Source organism: Hyaena hyaena, unplaced genomic scaffold, assembly GCF_003009895.1.
Source record: "Hyaena hyaena isolate Hyena2069 unplaced genomic scaffold, ASM300989v1 scaffold_36, whole genome shotgun sequence".
Taxonomy (NCBI): domain Eukaryota; kingdom Metazoa; phylum Chordata; class Mammalia; order Carnivora; family Hyaenidae; genus Hyaena; species Hyaena hyaena.
The window spans coordinates 4,976,178-4,999,851 of NW_024080668.1; the positions used below are offsets into that span (position 1 = coordinate 4,976,178).

Sequence of the window (23,674 nt, forward strand, 5' to 3'; positions counted from 1 at the left end):
AATAGCTTTCTCCACTTCCTGCCTTTAGAGTTATCTCCCTTCACAAGACTACTCCTATACACAGCTTCGTGTATCCAGGGCACAAAGCAGCTGTGGTGCTGGGGGAGGCTTCCTGGGGCTGGTTTCCTTATGACAAAACTATAGTGTGTATGTGTGTGTGTGCATACACGTCAGAACTTTCAGATGGGCAAAATCTTGGGAAATCAAATAGGCCACAGAATGAAAGCCTGGGAGTCATGGCCTTAACTGATGGTGTACGGATCTGCCAGTGTGAGAAGATCTTCTTTAACAATGGCATTGATCAAAAGAAATACCATTCCATCTATTCATAAGTGATCGCTCCGGCCCATCTTGCAGCCTCCGGTACAGATGCTGCTCGGGGTCTGGGTGACCGTCGTGGGCTGACCCAGGACAGCATATAAGCCTAGAGCAAAATGTCCACAGACCAGACCAGCTGCCTCGTGGTGCTCACAGGCTTGAGGCAAGGGTGCCATCTGGAGGGTCTCCCTTTTAGAGAGAGGTCTTCGTGCAAAACTGACCGTGGACCAGGTCCCCAATGATCCACACGGGGACAGAAGCCACAGTTGAGCGGATTCAAGTCGTCTGCAGTCTTGCCTTTTTAACAAAAACTTTCCTTCCTCCTTAAAGCTTGGGGAACCTTCCTTGAGTCTCATTCTTAGGAGCCATTCGTATAGTTCTGTTATTCGGGAAGAGGTTCCTTCTGGGTGGCCCACGGAGCCCGCGAAATGCGGCCTCAAGTTCCCTTCCTCCCATCACCTGCATGCTCTCTCCAGAAGAAGGTTCAACTCTCTTCCAGCTCCGGTTCCCAATCAGACCCCGTACCTTCAAGGTCCCTGCGGGAGCTGCCAGAAAACACAACTCCCACGCCCTCGATCAGACGGCTCCGCTCTCACCAAAACGGACACGCACTTAATCGCTTGCCATCCACGGCCCTGGCCCAGGAGGAAGATGCGGTGTGCCTGCTCTGTGGGCCGCCGCATTCAAACATCCGTGAGGGGACACAGTCGACACCGCCAGCCTCTATAAGGAGAACTATAGTGCAATTTTCTGTGCTATTGAGAGGAGGGAAAGAGAAGCGCTTTTCAGTTACAAGAGATCCCACCCCCAATTGCCGTACCTGTCAAGCAACCGGAATAGCTTCTACGAACAAAAGAAACCTGCTATTCTGTGATCGTCCTGGGATGCATTTATTTCAGCTCTGTCCTCAGTTCCCCATTCTCTCGGCTGCTGAGAAAAGACTGCTCCGTGAAATTGTGCCAAGTTTCCAAAGCAGGTATTTTTTTCACCTGTGAAAATGGCTGCCTTCTCGTTCAGCAGACACCATGCCTTTGTTCTCAAAAAACTGAAGCGGGGTCAGGCCTTGTTTCTGTGAGCTCCCATAGCAGGACCTGCTCAGCATAGACAAATAGCTTACCGTTAACCACCCAGTTTCTCTTATTAAGAACAGAAACGGGCTTCTTTCTTATTCATCATCCTGTGACTCCTCTAGTAGGTAAAAGAAACACTACGTCACCAGAATGACAAGGGGCGGAGCCAGAAGTGAGGGGGTGAAGGCACGACACTGGAAGCCGAGGGGGGAAAAATAATTGTTCTTGTGTGCCAGGAATCAAGGGGTCAAGGCCTTGGGAAGCATGCCCACTGGACTGAAAACTTCCCCTAGGCAGCCAACTACCCCAACGGCACCTAAAAATCACACCCTTCGCCCTCTTTTCATGAGGAAACTGTATTTCAGTACGAAGAATATCAAGGACTCCAGAGTCCTGCAGAGGCCGAGGGTGACTTTGACAGGAAACATTCGTCCAGTGGCTGAAAAGAGCTAGAAACAGATTAAGTTGAGCTGAAGAATTATCTACGTCCGGCAAATAACGGCCGGGGCTCCAGAGCCCAGAGTTAGGTCGCAGGGCGTATATACACGCCGACGGAACGTCATCCATTGAAAACCTCTGCCATCTGATAGGACACAGAAACAGGGGAGCTTAAGGAGGTGGAAACGAAAAAAAGCCAACCAAGAAAATAGAATTTAGTTGAAATAGCAAAAAGTGTCAAAAGTGTACACTGAAAGGAAGTCCTAGGAATCCCAGGACTTCAGAGAAGGAAGAAGATGACACGTGAGTGAGTCCTCTGTGAGGATCATACGTGTCAATAAGAAGAAGGGCACGGAAGACAAGAAACCTCGCTGGTGTCTTTTGTCAAAGCTCACCGTGTTATTAAAGGCAATCATCCTGACTCTGAAATGCATTATTTATTGGAAAGAAATATTAAAGGAAGTCTCCTCAATTCCTACAAGGACAAATAGAGTTCCCCTGTCCCCCAAAATACATCTAGCATTTGCTCACAGGTTCTTTGCCCTGACCCTTAGAATCCCCTGGATTCCCTGACCAGAGGCCAGGCCATACATTCACAAAGGACACAGTCCCCAGAAGGCCCAGCAGCAACATGGAGCAGTGCGGCCCTACAGTGTCTTATTAAGGGCGGACGGCTAGGAAGTCAACCAGTTGAGGTGCTTCACTTGACAGCTCATCTTAACATCCAGTTCTTCAACAGAGCCTCATTCAAGCCAGGAGGTAAGGCGGTCTTAGGTGAAATCAGACTTCCACAGTGTACTTGGTTCACCAAAACTAACGGATGATCCCCAGAAGTCTTTAAAGGATTACGTATGCCAAGAGAGGAATCCAAATAGTCAAGACATGGCTTTCCTGGGAGGATATAGCTACTTAATCTTAGCGAGGGCAGCTGCTCTTCTTTCTGTGTTCTGGAACAAGGCACGGATTAAAGCTTTTACTTCAGTGGAAGAGAATGCAGCTGCCAGGGGCCCTTTTCCATCTGCCCACCTGCAAAATAAAAGATACAATTCTATTTCCTGCCATGTCTCTGGAAAAGCAAGAGTTTAAAACTGTGGACTGGATCCCCAAATGCTGATTGGTTTTAAATGGAAGTAAAACAAATGCTGGCATCCTTCTCCTTCTTTATGAATCCTCTACTCAATCTCTTTAAGTTCTTCTGCTTCATGGCTGCATTTTGGTATCGGCGCAGTCAGATGAAGAGATCAGGTTAGGAAGGTAAGACTGTTCCCCCTTATTCTATACTCAGTAAGTCCAGTTTGAACTTGAGAAGTATGGCCGCATCCTCACACGTTCTACACTAAGTCCAGTTTGAACTTGAGAACTATGGCTGCATCCTCACATGTTCTACACTCAGTAAGTCCAGTTTGAACTTGAGAACTATGGCTGCATCCTCACATGTTCTATACTAAGTCCAGTTTGAACTTGAAAACTATGGCCACATCCTCACATGGTTATATGGAGTCTGGGGATCAGTGCATGTTTTAAAAAATGAGCCACAGGCAACAAATTTTAACCAACAAAGGACTGGCATAAAAAATACATAGGGAACTCCCATGAATCAATAATGAAATCACAAACAACCTCACAGAATAAAGGGCAAAATGTGAACAGGTAATTTACTACAAAAGAAGAAGAACAAATGATCCATAAAAAGATGTTCAATGTCCTTAGAGTTTAGGGAAATGTAAACTACAATGACGACGAACTACCATTTCATACTAACTATGTTAGCACAAACTGTGAAGTCTGACAATACCAAATACTGGTGAAACTATGAAGCGACCGGGCTGAATAATGAAGTACCTGTAAAACAGAATGCGCTACGGCTCTGAAGACAAACACGCACGCAGCCCTGCACATGGTCATGAGTCCACTTCAGAAACACAGCATTGACCAAAAGAAGCAAGTTATAGAAACTTCCGTTTACACAAAGTCCAAACATGAGCAGGCCTAAACTTTACATTGTTCAGAAACACGCGCAAATGTGGCAAAACTATGAAGGAAAGAAAACAGGGAACACAAAATTCGAGACAGTGGCTGTCTGCAGGGACAAGTATGTGGAGAGGGGAACCACAGGGGTCGTCGCAGGATCGGCAATATTTTTCTTACGTTTGGTCATAGGTACGGGAACCTTTTACTTGTTTTCTTCTAACTGTAAATATGTTATATACTGTATTCCTTCATATATATATTTTATGCTTTTAAAGCACTTAAACTACACCACTGGAGATAAGTTTCTTCAGTAAAAAATGTTCCCAATTAGTTACTATCCTTGTGTTTACTGAAACCTCTAAGAGAAAAATTCTTCCCAGGCAGAAAAAAAAGAAGCCAAGATACACCAGTATTATAACTGTTCTCATCACAAAGAATGATTTTTAGGCTGCAGCAGCAGAAAGAAAATTTCTTACCTGCTGCCCTCTAGAGTCTTACCTGATTACCCCCGAAGGACTCGTAAATAGCGAATACATTAGATCTTGTACTAACGTGGTTGGAAGTATTTTGATGGGACTTTTTCCAGGCAGCACTCTCACTTTCTGTGTTTTAGAATGGACAACATTTGCCGAGAACAACTCAGACCCATCTGGGGTGAGTGATCTAACACAAGGGATCCCTGTAATACACCAATGAACTAAGCTAACCCAGGCGGACAAGCAGCTATAAGGATGAAGATGGACCTGACGGTCTATGCTGGGATTCCCTATGCAGGTATGGATACCCTGATTATTAATATCTACCAAGACAATAATAAAAGCATCCATGAATGTGTACCTCACCCATATCAATCTTTTTGTACAGCATCAATGACCTCTGCATACTGAGTATGATACAATAAAGCACACAGTTACCGCACATAGCAATGTCAACCGATGGGAAAAACATCAACCGTCACGTTTAAGACAAGACGAATCCTCTCTATGTGTACGATGCTTCATCTCTAAAACCACTGTACTCCCTGCAGAAAAACTGCTGGTCCATCAAACGGTGGTTGATGCTGAATATCCCATACACGGAAAAGTCACTTCTCTGTTAACAAATCAAAGCCAATCTTAGAATGTATCCACTGTTGGTTAAAACGGGAAACGATTTCCATCCAGGTGTCAGGAGGCTGTACTTCTTACAAATGAAAGACCATCTGTACGGCATGCCAAACACTATGTTCAAGACCAAAATGATATGAAACAAGAAGCCTTTCTTGTCATCAAACAGGGGAAAGTAGTAACGGGAGCCACACATTACCGCCCATGCAAAGGCCCCAACTACTGCCACTGGATATGGAACTCTTTCCTGAGCAGCAACTGGTTAAGAAACAGAGAAAAAGCTCTGCTCTCAGTGCGCTCACACTCTGTAGCTATCTCTGGAGAGATACCTGCCTCCATAAAAGGGTAATACCTACCGATCCCCAATTTCTTGCAGGCTAGCTTGTAACATCATCATCAACTCTTTGAACGGCATCCATTTGGGCACATAGACCGGAACCTCCTCTTGGTATTTCTTGTTCTTGCTTTCTTCTGAGAGAGGTGCAAATACTTGGGGCCCTTCATCCACCACCATTTTGCATAAGGAATACAATCTATCACCATCTTCAGTAGAGATGTCCTGGATTTGCACAGAGGGAACACAAAGTAGAATTGGGCCACTGAAGTCATAAGAAAAGGGCAAATTTGGAGTGCATGCTGCTCAAGCGGTCAGCTACAGCAAGATGTTTTCCAGCCAATTTAGCCCACCTTATTAGACATGAGATTTCATCAGCTCTGACAACACTCCTGAAGCTAGAATGACACAAAATATGTTTCAACAGATTGTCAATAATTTAGCGTGCCTGCCTGACAGAGCCCATTTATCCAGGAGAATGTTGCACCGCTTGCTGTAAAGCAGGGAATATTTTTATAAACAAGGATTCAGTCAATCAATGCTTTAGAGTCACCAGCTGGCGGAGCCCAGGCACCTTGCCTGTAAGCTCACGTATATAATCCCAACGACAACCGCATGCCAGAAAAGCGGCACCTGCGGAAGGCTGCATTTCTCTTCACTCAATTATCTGGTTCAATTGCAAATTAAATAAATACGTGATTCATGCTTTACAACACATCTAAGGACTACCCAGTTTCCGGCCTCCTCATTCATAATTTACACAGATGGAGATGGAGAAGAAGGGATCGTCCTACTTTCTTGTATAGTATAAAGGAGAGAAACTAGCAAGTTGCCAGCAAAACAGAATGAAGACAAAAAAAAAAAAAAATAACCCTACGAGTTAGACAGAAAACACAATTTCTTCTACCACCTACGTTGACTGAAAATGAGATTTCAACATCATTTTCTTAGTAAAGTGACAATCGGAGATAGGAATTGGCCATCGCAAGCCTGGCGGGGCACCTAACGGCCCTTACCTCGAGAGCAGTGATTCTGCCAATGATCTCGGAAACTGCTGTATTGAGTAAAGTCCCTATAGCCTTGCAATATATATTCACCGGGAGGACATCCTGCCACACAATCCCAAGTCTCTTCAGCTGGTGCAGAACCTGTCAGGAGAATACAGCTATGGACACGGAAGAGACGCTTGCAACTCCTGTTTCCTACGTTCACGCAGATCACCTGTGTGTGCTCGGGAGCAGAGGCATTATAAGAAGGGGAGGGAAAGTGATCACAAATATGAGCTTCTTGACTATTTATCCTTAGTGGAGGTCCCTGCTTGAGGAAAAGCAGAACGTATGCTGAGGATGGGAAAACCACTGTGAGAAGCTAAACCAGAAGCACTGAGAAACGCACAGAACTGGGAATTATAATGTATCGTAATCTGAAACGGATGAAACACTGCATGTTAGTTCTAACTTCAATAAGTCAATAAATAAAAACCATTTGCTCATTAAAAAAAAAAAAATAAAAGATAAATCACGTAAGAGAGAGGGGCACTGAGGTAAAAGCTAATGTTTCAAATTTCCCAAACTCAAGTTCATGGGTCAAAACCTTGCTCTGACGGACTTATTAATAACTGGCCACCTTACCGGGCGGATGGAAAGATAGCCTGCTGTTGGCTCGGGGGAAAAGGAAAGGGGAAGGCTGTAGACGTGCCCACAGAAGGTACCCGTATTTCCCATGGGGGGTGTGGGGGTTACCTGAGCTACCTGCTGCACGTCCTTTGCTGCTTAAAGACCGGGGGGCTCACCTACAGAAAGGGTACAAGCGTCAGGGCTGGGAGCTGCTGCCCACCTGCCGGACCGCTTTGCATGCTGCAGAGTAATTCTCCTCATCGTCCACGTTGGAAAAATTTCTAGCACTTGATAATCTTTCCAGAAGTTCTCCTTTCTGCGCCCGCATCTGGGCCAGAAAACACTCTGTCCCTGTGGTGAAGAAACAGAACACAGAACCACCACCGCTGTTCAGTGACACAGTACACAGCCAGGGCGGGAGGAGAGGGACGAGCATGAATCACGTATCGGCCCGCTTATTTGAAAACTATCACTTGCAAGAGAACATCATAAAGCTGCCGTGAGCTTCCTAGACGTGATCGCCTCTAATATGTCAGCCAGTGCCCACAAACCCATGCTCAGGATAGGAAGTCTTTCCGGATAGTGTGTCCAGGGTCAGAGAAGAAATGCTCCTTATTCAAAAGAAGCAGCTACTTATTTTTTGGCGACATCAACACCACCTAAGGGGCAAGTCAGGAAGTAGAAAGCTAAGTGAATCATATGGCTCCTCCGCTTTTCTTAGGCTATCTTTATAGTAAACATATTGACGTCTTCCGCATTTCATTTCTTTGAGTTTTAATAATCCCAAGTAAAGCTGAGTGGCAGAGGGGGAGCTACCTTGAGGTTTTGTAAGGAACACACACTGACGTTAGTAAGCTCCTACCGACAATACTGGCGGAATTATCACAATACAAGTCTCATTATGTGTCACTCTACTGACGTGACTCTGATTTGGTGAATTCACCGCACACCAGCAAGGCAGTATGGAACTCTGGCGTACCATGAAGTCGTGTCATGGAAAAGTAACACTTCCACGGAGACTGCATTCACTTCGGCAAATTAAATGACCGGGAACCGTGCAAACGAAACACTCTCCCACTCCCCAGTACAGCTCAGGACCACCACCCAATTTCTAGCCGCCTCTGTCACAAATTACAAAGGGACTAGGCCGAGGGGCTGCATCATCAGTACGGCTTCCTGAAGTGAAGCATCCTGTTACCAAGTCTCCTGAAGCCGGGGACCAGATCCACGAAGGTGGCGGTGCCATCACAAAGAACGGGCGCCAGGCGCTGTCTGAACTGATGCCCAAGGGTCAGTAGGTGGTGAGCAATGTACATACAGTTGTTGTGGTGAATGGCGGCCAGCTGTGGCAGCTTCTGCAGGTTCTCCCTAGGCCAGCAGGAGGGGCAGAAAAAGAATCACCAGTTACTGAAGCTGAGGTGGAGGAAAAGTTACTTCCCTTTGAAGGCACTTCCAGGCTTTAAGAACCGTCTCCCGCACAAGTGGGGAGACGTCACTATGTGACGAGACGTGGCCTCAACACCCCCACCCCGTTCACGGGGACAGCAACCCGCCTGAGTGAGGCCTGATCCCCTAAGACTGGCCCGGGGACAAACACAAAAAAGCGAGCCAGGGAATCCAGTAGTGACCTGAGTCGCCTCTGTATGTCAGCCTAGCAGAGCTGAGTATACTAATGCCCTTGAAGTCTGACACTGACAAGTGTGTGGAAGTGGGGACTTCCTGCCCTTCCTCCAAATTCCTTTTACATGTATGTAATGAACCACTAAACTCTCTTCTAATTCTCCAGTTTTCAAACTGGCTACAGTTTAGAGTCAGCTGGGAAATTTTAAAACATATAGACGTTTAGACTCTTACTAACAAATGACTAATATTCCTTAAACATGTTTTTTAATGGCTTATTGCATTTAATTGTGGATTTTAGGAACCAAAATGTTTTTGGTGGGAATATAAAATGACCCATTTTAGTCCAACTTACAAACACTTTAGACCTACACTATCACACACAAGTCAGACACGGGGGCACTTACTTGTGATATGTTGGCACGACATCGTGGAACAAATGGAAGATATTCCTCACCGAGTAGAAAAGTTGAACGGCACTAATGAAAAACAGTTTCAACAGAAATGCATGAGGGTATTGGCAACGGGAAAAAAAACTCAAACCAAGTACACATTAGTCATCACCTCAGCATCTGCCTTGGTCATTACTGAAAACGCCATTCATCTACATGGGAATACATCTTCAACCAGTGTTTACTAACTAGACTGCAGTTCTAAAAACGTGGACCTGGTAATAATTTCAAGAAGAGCAGCATTAACCCAAAGCCTCTTTCCCATTATCAATCTGCCGGTACCCAGATCATCCCTTCAGTAACAAATGGAGCTAAGCCTCTAGCAAATGTCACCTACTCAGGGACGCACTCTGCAAAGGGCAAGGTGTCCATAAAGGCATTCATTTGGTTCTTTTTGAGTCGGTCTGACTGTCAGCTTTCACCTTTTCTCCTTCTTACTCCAATGCTAGGAGTTGAATCAACATTTCTAGGATAGACTCTAACCTCAATTTTTTTTTGCCCTTTAAATCTGGCCTTAGAATACCTAAAGATTATTATTAAAATGCACTTGAGCAAATATAAGGTCTGTACAGCTTACTTCCATATAAGAACATCTTAAACTACGTACCTTGAATACAAAGGAATTCCACAAAGATTTAGAAAAACGAGTCAGGGTTACTACACCCCAAAACAGTGTTACTACTACTCGATTACTACGATAACCTCATGTTGCCATTCAGGGTTTGGTGATGGAGAAGTGAGTTGTCATGTAATGGTGTTTCTGTACGTCCTGTTCAAAACTATTTCTTTTAGAGGAAAGAATGAGTACAGATACGTGACATACAAACTATTGTTTACTGTTCTGTGTTATCAAAAGACGTAGGAGACACTGCCTTGCAGCTTTAACTTCTGGTCTAGTATATTTCCTTCACATGATGGCCATGCGAAGGCCAAGTGGCAAAACAGTTACTCCTAAATGTATTTTGCCAAAGGAGTATATAAAGAAAACCCAAAGAATTCCAGCTAATTTTCTTAATAAATGTCTAGTTTAGACACACATTTAACCAAGTCACTGCCATTTTTAGGACTCTTACCACTGATCACTGCTGGTTGTGGCCTCTACTAAAGTCTGATAGGCAAGTTCCATTAACTGCTTCACTGACTCGCTAATGCGGCACGTGGGCAAAGAAAAGGAATGTCGATCCAATGTATTTTCAGGCTCTAAATTCACCACCTCGTTGTACTGAGTGGTGGACATTTTCTGTACTTCTGACTTGTCATCCTTCTGAGGACTGGGTAGGTCCGGCACACTTATCTTAGAATCAGGAGTAATCTAAGATTGAAACATAAAACACAGAAAAAGCACCTTCCTCAGAACAATTCAAACAAAAGCATCAGATGGTTGCTTGCACGATGATAAAGTTGTAGCTCAACAGGAGTTCCTGGGTGGCTCTGTCAGATAGGCATCTGACTCTTGGTTTCCACTCAGGACAAGGTTTGTGGGATCAAGCCCTGCATCGGGCTCTGCGCTGACGCTGCAGAGCCAGCTTGGGATTCTGTCTCCCCTTCTCTCTCTCTCTGCCCCTCCCCTGCTTGGGCACGCTCTCTCTCTCTCAAAATAAATAAACACTTAAAAAATAATAATAATAAAGTTGTGGCTCTACAGTAATCAAAGGATTTGAGTTGACACAGCAGTATTTTAATGGCTGCTCAATCTTGGGTGAGAGCATGTCACAAGAAATAAAGAATCTCCTTTCCTGTGCAATTCTTCCATTTCTTCTGCATACTCTTAATCTTAGTGGAAAGAAAAAAGCTCTGAAACTGGCCCAAGATTTCATTCAGGTAAATGAAAGGACTTTCAAAAATCATCTTTCTCAGAGGCACCAGCGTGGCTCAGGCAGTTAAGCATCCGACCTGGCTCAGGTCATGATTCTGCAGTTCGTTGAGTCCAAGCCCCACTGCGGGCTCGCTGCTGTCAGCACAGAGCCTGCTTTGGATCTTCTGTCCCCCCCTCTCTCTCGCTCCTCCCTCACTCTCCCTCTCTCTCTCCCCAAAATAAAAATATTAAAAAAAAATTATTGCAGACCGTATAATTTTGTGTTCTGTTGTCTTAAATTATTTCCCACTGAAAACATGTGTTGGTTTAGTCAAAGAAGTAACCCTGCAGGCTAGCATATCCTCCGCTATACAAAAGGAAACAAAGCTTCAAACCAAAACCAAAAAAGCTTCTCTAACATTTATAAAGAATCAAAACTCCTAGTCTCATCAAGACTAAACGAAAGAACATGAGGCTGCTAGTCTGGAAACATCTGTAGTATTTTTTACCCTAACTTTTAACAAAGTCATTTAACCTTCCAAGACCTCAATTTCCTCACTGTAAAGTGAAGGAATTATACAATAATGGTCTTCACACCTTGCTTCCCAAAGATGCCACAGGGACCAAACAGTAAGGAGCCCCTGGCAAGAGCGGCCCTGCTACGCCTACGGGCCTTCCCCACGACGCTGCTCCTGGGAAAAGCTCCGAGTCTCAGACGAATGTTTAAACACCAGAGCTGCCCTCCTAATGTATAAAATGGTATATGATAATATCTCCCTCAGATAGAGGTTTAAATGAGAATACAAATGTCAGGGAACTGGCAGTCAAATTTATGAGTCAGATTAGAAAGGAGACGAAAAATATAATCAGAAAGATGATTAAAAGATGCTGATGTTTGTCTGAACAATAATGGGCCCAAAATACAGACGACTCAAAACAGGTGCCTTCTTGAGAAGAGTGAGAGAGCCCCAGATGGAAGAGCGGGAGATCTAACCTGGTATCGGGCAGGCAAAAATGTTCACACAGAACGGGCATCAGCAACGAAACACATCTCTGGGGAAGACAGCGGGTACACAGCAGCGGCTGTGTGGGGACACTTTAGATGAAGGCCATGAAAGGCAATTAAGCTGAAAACAGTTTGTAGAAAAAGGCAGAGGGCCTCTTTAAAGCTGAGCAGTTTAGGAGATCTAATCCCATGGCCCAGATGCCCAGGGGAAGAACCAGGATGGAGGCGAGCAGTGGTTCACCGGGAGGGACAATTGTGCCCTCTGGGGAACATCTGGCAACGTCTGGAGACATTTTTGGAGTCACAACTGGGAGACGGGCGAGTGGCATCTAGTGGGCAGAGGCTGGGGATGCTATTAAGCATCCTACAAAAGAGCCCCCACAGCAAAGAATGGCCTGGTCCCGAGAGTCAACAGTGCCACTACTGAGAAACCCTGACCTAGAGGAAGCCACCAGTAGGATTTGGGTTCCTGAAGATAATGCAGGTTGTTTTTTTGTTGTTTTTTTTTTTTTAATGTTTTAAATGTTTACTTATTTTTGAGAGAGAGAGAATGAGTGGTGGAGGGGCAGAGAGAGAGAGGGAGGCACAGAATCCGAAGCAGGCTCCGGGCTCCCAGTGTGGGACCCGAACTCACGAACCATGAGATCATGACCTGAGGCGAAGTCAGATGATTAACCGACTGAGCCACCCCAGCGCCCTGAAGATAATGCAGTCGTACAGAATGTCAGAACGAGCTGAGTAGGGAGCTCAGAGACCAGCTGCTTCAATTCTGTCACATGACAGAAGAGGAAAATGAGGTCCAACAAGGTTAAAAGATTCAGCCTGGAGTCACAGAGCAATCCAGTAACAATCGTATTTATAGCAAGGAGTTAGGAGACAGGAGAGTGGGACATATATTAACTCAGCTGCCATATACTTACTCAGCACTAAGTACCATGCACTGGTATTTTGGTGGTGGTGGAGATACAGCAGCAGTCAAAACAGTGGGGAAGGAAAAAAGAAAAAGTCCACACGGAGCTAATTTTCTACTAGAGACCAAAAACAACAAATAATTCCTATGGAACGTTTGTAGATAATAAGAGATAATGAAGAAAAACAAAGAAGGAAAGGGTGCAGGAAAAGGAGGAGGTCACACTTTTAATAAGAGTTACCAGGAAGAGCAGTAAGTCACTTAGGTAACTGTGGGAACAATGTTCCCAGGGGCACCTGGGACGCTCAGTGGCTCAGTCGGTTACTTCAGCTCAGGTCATGATCTTGCAGTCCTTGAGTTCGAGCCCTGCATCAGGCTGCGAGCTCAGAGCCTGGAGCCTGCTTCAGATTCTTTGTCTCCCTCTCTCTCTGCCCCTCGCTCTCTCTCTGTCCCTTTCTCTCAAAAATAAATAAACATTAAAAAAAGAGAGAGAGATTTAAAAAATGTCCCCAGCAGAGGGAAAAAGAGACTCGAGGGCTCTGCCACCAACTAGACGCAGCACATCAGGGCACAGCAAGGAGTCCGGGTGCGTGCCGCGGGGTCAGAACATGTCACAGGAGATGGGGCCAGAGGGGCAGTGGCGGTGCAGACTGCACAACTGTGGAGGCGGCTGTAAGGCTCCTGGGTCTTGTTCTACAGGGGATGGGCAGCCACTGGCTTTTGTGCCGAAGAGTTACGTAATCAAGTGATATTCATGTAAAAAAATAAATAAGACCCCACAGTACAGTTCCTGGTACGGAGCAGATCGCAGCTCCTTAACAATCCCAAAATACCTCGAAGTGTGTTAAAATGTGTGCCCCTCAAGTGGCTAATTAATGGTTTTGCTGAGGGGACACAGTAGCAGGCTACCCTCACGGAAAAGGGAGGATGTGGTAAAAGCAGGGACGGAGGGAAGAAGAGCCTAGTCCCCATCACCGTGACAGGGGAAAACCGGCTGAGGAATTTTCTATTAAGGGACTACTTGAGTTTATGTTTTACTTTAATCTAAGTAATACCTTACAATTACCAAATATTATTTTATATGTGTAAAATATGAAAAAAAAAAAAACAGAAAAGAAACTACACAGAATTATCTAAGGTCAAAGGGGTAAATTACTCTTAATGCCAATTAAAGAGTCCAATAATTGCGGGTAACTGTTGATACAATAGATTCTTTTTTTTTTTTTTTTTTTATCATTTTGACTTCAAAACTAGTGCCTCTCGTAGCCTCAGAGATGAAGTCAACATGTTCACAATAGGGTATAATCTCTGGACTTCATGAAGCCCAATCACATGTGTTACAAAATTGTGTGCTGAAAACTCAAGTAATAACGCTGAGGAAAAAATCTACATAGGTTGATATATTGTCTAATTTCAACAACAGTAATTAATCCACATGGGCTTCTCAAGCGCACAGTGCTTTCGGGTGCACTACCCTCTCTGGGCCCCACAGTATTCCACGAAAGGGGCAGGGAGCAGGGCCACCTGAACGAGAGAACTCATCTTACAAGATGAGTAACTTCTCCCAGTGAGCTCAGTGTTCGTGGCTCTTCCATTCTGCCAGATTTCTCTCAGAAAGGAGCGGCTTCCTAAACACAATGTAACGCACGACAGCCCCAGTACCTTCAGAGTGTTGTGAATCTCAGAGGTCATTAGGGTTCTAGCTGCCACGATCACATCCTGACACTTCTTGTTAGCAAAGTGCGAATTGATGTTACGGGCATATTTCAGCAAATCAGTAGTATCTCCTTTTAAAAACCTCATCTCCTTTAGGGCATTTTCAAATTCTTCAGTGGACTGTATGATCTGAGAAAGACAGACACAGGGAAAAAAAAGAATTATATACCCATACTCCATTCTGATATCAAAACTTCAAATCCAATGTACAAAAAATAACAAGGACCAGCTGGTCATTTAAGTTTTAGAACAGACCAGCAGTTAGCAGGTATACACATATTATATAGTTTTCCAGCCTTAAATTCACTAATAGTACCTTCAACGTAAATTTCTAACTCTACCTAGTAAAAGAGCAAAGATCCCTAAAATGAAGACATTTCTCTTAGCGTTCGTGGAAATGCTAAAAAGAAGCAAAAAAATACAGTGGCACACAGTAGCTACTATAGCTATTGACACAAGTATAAAAGAACAATTGTTTTTCAAAGTATATAAAACATACTTAAAATGAAAACCTACTTCCCAATCAAAGGTAGAAAGCCTGGAGAGAAATGAAGCAGTAGGAAAATCTGCTTCCACTTCCTGTTAATCATTTGTTTAAAGAGATCTCTAAAGAGCAAAAGGTCTCCCAGGAAACATGAGAGACACCGAAAGGTACCCAGGTGTCCGCACTCACCTCTTCGTACTGCTGTAACTTGCTGCTGTTGGTCGGGATGGAATACACCAAACAGTGTTTAATGAGGCAATCAGACAAGTCCTCCCAGATCACGTCACCAAGCAGCTCAGCCAAAATGATCTCAGTCGTCTTTTCATCTTCTAGGTCAGTATCAAGAGGTAAATCTGAAGCAAAAGGAAACGTTTCAAACAAGCGGCCAGTCACAGTCTGGATTGTTTTCTAGAATTCTTTCACTTTAGGATGGTGGGGAAGAAAACAGCACAGATAATCCTACAGCTGTCTCAACTGCCTGCGTGGGACAAAGCATGGTGTACAGCTATTACGTTACTCATTGCTCAGCTGAAGGGTCTGCACTGCTTTACCGCCCGTATTCCACAACAACACCCTACTCGGCCATCTACACTGTACAGTAATCGTCATTCGCTCGTCTACCAATCTGTTTATGTGACAAGCACTCACAAGCTCTGCGTATCGAGTTGAAACTCACTTAAGACAAAATCCCAGTGCTTTAATAATGAATAAACACCCTCTGTCACCTCTGCCTAGGATCTGTGTGTTTATCCTAAGTAAAATCTCAGTAAACACCTAACATTATGGCGTAGTATCCAGTCTAGCAAACAGAATACCTCAACACCTCTCTAAAGTATGTCGTGTGGGTTTTTTCCAACATGTTTTAATGGGGTTATATTTAAAATATACTATTAATTAATTAAATAATAGTTACGAATAAAGGACCAATGTAGAGAGAAGAGGAACCATAAATGAGACCAGCAATTTGTAACCTAGTTCTGATTCACCAAGGAAGACCTTAGGGAAGAAGAACCTTAAAAGTGGGCACATTACCCCAGAGCCTTGAGAACCTTACAGTGTCTACAGTCTAGGCCTGCCCTGCCCCGTATGACAGCCACCAGCCACATTTTGCTGCTGAGCACTTGAAATGTGGAGGGACTGAGGAATGCAATTTTTTTTTAATTTAATTGATTTCAATTTCAGTTTAAAAATGGAAGCAAGGGTGTGTGACTATAAAGGGGTAGCACAGCGCCGCCAGTGGCAAGAGCAGATTGTGGGGGTGGCTGCGTGGATGGATCTACACGTGATAAGACTGCACAGAACCACACACACACACACACACACACACACACACACACACACGAACGAGTGCAGGTTACACCGGTAAAATGTGAACATGCTCTGTGAATGGGACCACGGGCAGCGTGCTGGTTCTGACAGTGTACCACAGGCACACGGGACCCACCACAGGCACACGGGACGCACCACAGGCACACGGGACCCACCACAGGCACACGGGACCCACCACAGGCACACGGGACGCACCACAGGCACACGGGACCCACCACAGGCACACGGGACCCACCACAGGCACATGGGACCCACCACAGCCACACGGGACGCACCACAGCCACACGGGATGTACCAGAGCCACACGGGACGTACCACAGGCACAAGGGATGTTAACACAGGGGAAAACGTTGGCAAGGGACACAGGACCTCTGTACATTATTTGAGTAAAATTTTAAGGTAAAAAAAAAAAAAAAAGGAAGGAGTGTACTGTCTGTTAAACACAACTTCGTGGTTCTGCTGAGATGTCACTTTACTGGAACCACCACACACGTCAGCTACTGTCACCTGCTGTGCCCGTGGCGGGCACGCCTACCACCTCCAGCACTGCACATGCACACTGCCAAGCCACTCGGTGTAAACAGACTCGTTCCAGTACAATCGTTTTTGTCTATGCACCAATGTAACACTGTGGTGTTTGTCTGATACTTATGCATACGGCACAAGTTACAGTGATACCTATATAAACTGTAAATGGCAATTAAATCGAAAGAACTATTTTAATTACAATATAATTATCTTTCTAAGAAAAATAACTATGGACAAGGCATACTACCGATGCAGGATTAAGTGAAGATGCAAAGGCTAGTAGAATCATTGAAACAATAAAGGGAAAAAAAAGAGAGACTGGAGAAAAATACATCACAAATTTCACAATAAATGGTAACTGCACTTTACTAACACAAAGCAAAACAAAAAAATCTGCTTTCTTTTAAAGGTAATAAAATAGACAATATTAAGAGACGTTTTCAGCAAATATCGTAAATATTTCACACTATTAAAAGTACTCTATTCTTATTTTACTTAGTTTTTTATTAGGAAAGGGTACTGAATTTTATCATAATATTTTCCATATCTAATGATATAATCCCTTTTAGTATGCTGACATAATAAACTAGTTGATAGATTTCTTATGCTAAACATCTTTGCACTCCTGGAATAAACTTTTTAATGGTATTGTTGGCTTTAACTTAATATACTTTGCAAATGTTTGCATTTATAATCCAAAAATAAAATCATTTTATAGTGTTTTCTCTATGTGTAAACTATCATTATTACATTTTAGTATTAAGTTTATGCTGGCTTTTAAAAAATTAAGTAGGACATATTCATCTTTTTCTACTGACCAAAAAGGCTTGATTAACATAGGGATTATCTATAATTTGAAGCATACACAGAATTTTTAGCCATAAACTTTCTGTGCCTGACGGTAGCCTTTTCAGAGGCAAGTCTTTAACAGCCTTTCAAACTTCTTCTACAGTTATTTGTATGTTCAGAGTTTCTGCTCCTTGGTAAAAATCTGTACCTGACATTTTCTAGAAAATCCTCATGGCAAAAGCATAACTTGCTTATTCTGACAAGCTTAAAACCACTAAGGTTTATAAAGAAAAAGCCAAATTTTCCCTCTCCATACCCACAAGCTTCTCTCTCCACACCCAAGTTGACCAATGTTAAGTTTGGCTTGTCTTCTTCCTCCCTTACATTCTTACTATATATATTTATATATGAATTGCCAAATAAACACATGTATATGTGAATCATATATACACACACACACATATATACGTCAATTGCCAAATGCACACACACTTGAAATGGACTGAACTATATAGAATTGTTTACTCCCCCTCACCCCACAATTCGTATGTTGAAGCCTTAACCCCCAACATGACTGGCTTTGGAAACAGGGCCTGGCCTTAAAGAGGTAACTGGGGTTAAATGAGGTCATAAGGGAGGGGCCCTTACCCAATATGACCAGTGAGTGGCCTTATAAGGAAGAAACACCAGGGATGTGCGCTTAACAGAGGACAGACAAGTGAGAAGAATGTCTGCAAGGCAAGGGGAGAGGGCTCAGGAGAAACCAAATCTGCTAATACCTTGATCTTGGCACTTAGAGCCTCTAAAACTGGGAAAAAATTAATTTCTGTTGTTTAAGCCACACAGACTGTGACACTTTGTTAGCAAACTAACACAATCCTCATACAAGGGGCTGCTTTCTTTTTTATAAATAGGATTCATGCCAACAACAAAAAGGGTTCATGTCACAGATTTTACACTTAACTTTTTTATGACTTCAAAGTAGATCATGGCCATCTCCCCAGTCAACAGATCTAGTTCTCCTTCACTTCTTTTTCATGGTGGCATAATGCACCATAGTATGGCTCAAATACTTTCCAGTATTTCAGTAATATAGGTAATATTAAATATCCTTATACATAATTTTATATATTTAAGATTATTTTTGCATCTATTGAGAGGATCATGTGGTTCTTATCCTTTCTTTTATTGAAGTGATGAATCACATTGATTGATTTGCAGATATTGAACCAGCCCTACAGCCCAGGAATAAATCCCACTTGATCATGGTGAGTAATTATCTCAAGGTATTGTTGGATTTGATTTGCTAGTATCTTGAGAATTTTTGCATCCCTGTTCATCAAGGAAATTGGTCTGTAATTCTCCTTTTTAGTGGGGTCTTTGGTTGTGGAATTAAAGTAATGCTGGCCTCATAGAATGAGTTAGGAAGTTTTCCTTCCATTTCTATTGTTTGGAACACCTTCAAAAGAATAGGTATTTATTAATTCTTCTTTAAATGTTTGGCAGATTTCCCCTTGGGAAGCCATCTGGCCCTGGATTCTTGTTTGTTGGGAGACTTTTGATTACTGATTCAATTTCTTTTCTGGCTATAGATCTGTTCATATTTTCTATTTCTTCCTGTTTCAGTTTTGGTAGTTTATATATTTCTAGGAATTTATCCATTTCTTCCAGATTGCCCGACTTGTTGGCACATGATTGCTCATAATATTCTCTTTTATGGTTTGTTTTCTGTGGTGTTGACTGTGATCTCTCCTTTTTCATTCATGACTTTATTTGGGTCCTTTCTTTTTTCTTTTAGATAAATTGAACAGAATACAGAACCCCAGAAATAGACCCACAAAAGCATACCCAAATAATCTTTGATAAAGCATATCCAAGAATATCCAAGGGGAAAAAAGACAGTCTCTTCAGCAAATGATGCTGGGAAAACTGGACAGCAACATGCCAGAGAATGAACCTGGACCACTTTCTTACATCGTACACAAAAATAAATTCAAAATGATGAAAAGATCTAAATATAAAATAGGAAACCTCTGAAATCCTAAAGAAGAAAACGAACAACAACACTCTGACCTCAGCTGCAGCAACTTCTTACTAGACACATCTCTGGAGGCAAGGGAAACAAAAGCAAAAATGAACTACTGGAACCTCATAAAGATAAAAAGCTTCTGCACAGCAAAGGAAAAAATCAACAAAACTAAAAGGCAACCGACGGGATGAGAAAAGATATTTGCAAATGACATACCAGATAAAAGGTTAGTATCCAAAATCTATAAAGAACTAATCAAAATCAACACCCAAAATACAAATAATCCAGTGAAAAAAGGGGCAGAAGACATGAACAGATATTTCCAAAGAAGACATTCAGATGGCTAACTGACACATGAAAAAATGCTCAATATCACTCCTCATCAGGAAAATACAAATCAAAACCACACTGAGGTACCACCTCACACCTGTCAGAATGGCTAACATTAACAACTCAGGAAAAGATGTTGGCGAGGATGTGCAGAAAAAGGGGAACCCTCTTGCACTGTTGGTGGGAATGCAAACTGGTACAGCTGGTCTGGAAAACAGTATGGAGGTTCCTCAAAAAGTTAAAAATAGAACTATCCTAAAACCCAGCAATTGCACTACTATTTACCCAAAGGATACAAAAATACAGATTCAAAGGGATACATACACTCTGATGTTTATAAGAGCATATCAGCAAAAGCCAAACTACAGTGAGAGCCCAGATATCCACCCACTGATGAATGGATAAAGAAGATGTGGTGTATACATACACTGGAATATTACTCAGCCATCAAAAAGAATGCAATCTTGCCGTTTGCAAAAAAGTGGATGGAAGTGGAGGTATTACGCTAAGTGAAATAAGTCAGTCAAAGAAAGACAAATATACGATTTTGCTCACATGTAGAGTTTAAGAAACAAAACAGATGAACATATGGCAGGGTGGGAAGAGACAGGAAACAAACCATAAGAGACTCTTAAAGAGAGAGAACAATCTGAGGGTTGATGGATGCAGTTGGGTGGGGGATGGGCTAGACGGGTGATGGGTACTATGGAGGGCACTTGTTACGATGAGCACTGGGTGTTGTATGTAAGTGACGAATCACTGACTTCTACTCCTGAAACCAACATTGCACTGTATCTTAACTAACTAGAATGTAAATAAAAATTTAAAATATTTTTTAAAAAAAGCCTTTGGCTATATTCACAGAAGCATGGAACTGAGCATTAGAACATGAATGCTCGCAAACTAGTCTGAAGTGGCTTACGCTATACCTACAATACTTTGTTCTGTTTTGAATACCATAGTTTAGTGAGACTACCAAAGAAATGGAATATATTCACAGAAGAGCAATGAAAACAAGAAGAACCTGAAACTATGTCATTCAAAAAACCCAAGGATGTTTATATTGGTGGTAAGAAACAGGGGAAACAACAGCTACCGTAAGGAATTTAGAAGTCCATCATGTGTAAGAGGAGTTAGATGTGTTCTATCCACACGGTAGAAACAGCATCGGTGAAGCGGACATTACAGAGTGATGTATTTTGAACCATTTTTTAAACAACTACCTTACAGATTTAATTTGCAAAATGGAGGTTTTGCCAGTAGTATTTACTATAGATACTGAAGATGTGATTTTTAAGACATCAACAAAAATTCCATAAAACTCCAGTTGCCCAGACACAGAACAGAATGCATCAAGAGGAAGCGACCTTGCTCTCACGACCAGCACTCAGGCTGGTGACGTGATCCACAGATGGGAGCGTTAGAGAGGAGATTCAAGCATCAGAGATCTCTGGTTCTTCCCAATCCCTGGATAGTTTACAACCTTGTTTATTGCTATGTGTTAGTTCCCTAAGTGTAGGAACAAGAGATCGACCTTGGACTTCTGTTACACAAGTCTTAAGACTTTTTCTTCTTCTCTGCTACTGTTGAAGCTAGAACCAAATCCTTCCTTGCTTTACGTAGAAATTATTTTATGTAAATAAACAAAAGGACTGCCAGGAAGGCATATAAACAATACCAGCATTTTTTTTTTTGTATTTTGTCCACATCCAGATTGTTTGATTTGACTATTCAGCAAGACAACTGAGAAAAGCAAAAAGAAGGTAAGGCAAATAACTAAAAAACAACAGTATTAATACACCAGAAGAACATTTTATTTTTAACAGTATGACAACTAAAAATAATTGTTCAGAACAATACAGAAACTGGCTATCTCGATTGCGACTATATAAAGATCTACCCAACCGGCTGAGATGGAATGTAATTTATTTCTCACGTTAAATCTAGTTTGTGTCTATCAGATGAATGGAGATTTTCCCACGAAATATGTAAAGCAGTACGCGGTTCATCTCTGCTCCGCCGATAATTAAAGCAAGAGTCCCAAAATGTGATGTTACAAGTCTAGTGGGAGAAGCATATCCCAGAATTTAAGTAACTATACCGTACTGCTTACAAGTACAGAATCTGGGGTACCCCTGGTGACCCTACTCTCCATATGGCGAGGAACACAGCCGTAAAGCAGAGCAGGAAATAAGAAGGTAATAACTTTACTCCTATGGCATAATTTACTTACCTCCAATCCTCTACACATTCACCTTGGCACATGTTTGTCTCCCTTAAAATAGTATTTACTTTTAAAACCAATACTGACTTTTCCCAAACATAAAAATGTGAGCGCGCTGCCATGTGGGCACATACCGAGAAGGTGTTTCTGGAACACTTCCAGTACTAGTCTGATCTTTGCAAAAACTTCAGAAGGTGACGGATGTTCCAAGTCAGTCATCACAGACTCAAAACGAATAACAATGATGTGAGGCTGGCTTTCCACCACAGCATCAAGGGATGGGCAAGATGCCAGCGGCCTGAGGATATACTTCAGCAGCATCTGACCTGAAAAATTGTATGAACGCTCATCAGAAATCACTGGAAGAAACTTTTAAAAAGCAAGCATGTCACACCACCAAAAAAGCTCTTTGAACCTAACAATAAAAATACACATGCTGTGAAATCACACACCACTTGTTACGTACTGCAGGTTTTACCGCGGAAGGTTCCCAGACTGTCCTCGGGTTCTTTATTTGTTCAAAAAAGTCCAGTAAAATAAAAAGCCAAGAGCTTGTTTACAAAAAAGCAAAAAAGGAAAGACAAGAAAGGAGCCAAGCCTTTAAGGAAAAGGGTAATTTTTATGAGAATTCCATTTGATGAACCATGAGGCCAAACCCTAGATCCATCATCAATATTATGGAGAGACTATTTTGTGGACTTCTCTGCCAGTCCTTGAACGCTTGAGCCTTCCGGGATCTCATGGTATGCCTTACCAAATGATTTAAGCTTCGTTTGTAGCTCCCCAAGAATAGAAAATGCCAAGAGCACCGAACTGATTGGCGGCCCAGGGGTCTTCTCTTCTTTCTGAGATTGTTCAATGCATAAATGAAGTTCTGTCTGTAGACAAGATTCCACGTTGCTGGTATCTAAGAGAAAGGGGGAAAACATCAGCTGTCTCAGTAATACAAGACATTCCCACTTCCACTCCTCAGAGCTCATTCTCTACTGAGATCCCTCAGTGTGTGGTTTTATGAGAATACACTTCTAATGTAACCAAATTTTATTTTGTTTAATGTTTTTTTTTGAGGGAGAGACAGAGACAGAGCATGAGCGGGGGAGGGGCAGAGAGAGGGGGGTACACAGAACTCGAAGCAGGCTCCAGGCTCCATGACGGCAGCATAGAGCCTGATGTGGGGCTCGAACTCATGAACTGTGAGATCATGACCTGAGCCGAAGTCGGACGCTTAACCGACTGAGCCACCCAGGCGCCCCTGTGACCAAATTTTAATTATGACACTCCATGTCCTTGGCATCACTTTAAAACAGGAAATGACTGTTTTTGATATATTCAAACTAAGTGCATAAGCAACATGATGTGCCTAACAAATGCTTATTAAAAATGAATTGAATGAAGGTAAGGAATGAAAAGTGAGGTCCTGGTCACACTTAAGATCTCCTCTTTAATGTTCTTTCTTAGTACAGAGAACAGCCTAACAAGTTTAACAAGAAGGGTGTATTCCAACAAAGTATTAACACGCCTGCTATTTCCTCTTAATTTTACAGTCTTCTAGGAAATAGAACCCCACATTTTCTAGATTGCTTCCTTCAAAATATGAAATATTCTGTTT

The 23,674-nt window shown here is 42.7% G+C and overlaps 1 protein-coding gene across 1 annotated transcript in view; it reads right to left on the reverse strand.

Moving 5' to 3' along the window:
* Positions 1-2,241: 2,241 nt before the first annotated feature.
* ZW10 (zw10 kinetochore protein) overlaps positions 2,242-23,674 on the reverse strand; it is a 29,519-nt gene continuing 8,086 nt past the window's right edge. The window contains exons 6-16 of the mRNA XM_039229220.1: positions 22,820-22,972; positions 22,200-22,391; positions 15,026-15,189; positions 14,299-14,481; positions 9,999-10,237; positions 8,881-8,952; positions 8,052-8,221; positions 7,074-7,204; positions 6,254-6,385; positions 5,260-5,462; positions 2,242-2,852 (exon numbers count right to left, since the gene is read on the reverse strand). Of these exons, the coding sequence (XP_039085151.1) occupies positions 2,732-2,852; positions 5,260-5,462; positions 6,254-6,385; positions 7,074-7,204; positions 8,052-8,221; positions 8,881-8,952; positions 9,999-10,237; positions 14,299-14,481; positions 15,026-15,189; positions 22,200-22,391; positions 22,820-22,972 (1,760 nt within the window). The 3' untranslated portion in view covers positions 2,242-2,731. The remainder of the gene's footprint in view (positions 2,853-5,259; positions 5,463-6,253; positions 6,386-7,073; positions 7,205-8,051; positions 8,222-8,880; positions 8,953-9,998; positions 10,238-14,298; positions 14,482-15,025; positions 15,190-22,199; positions 22,392-22,819; positions 22,973-23,674) is intronic.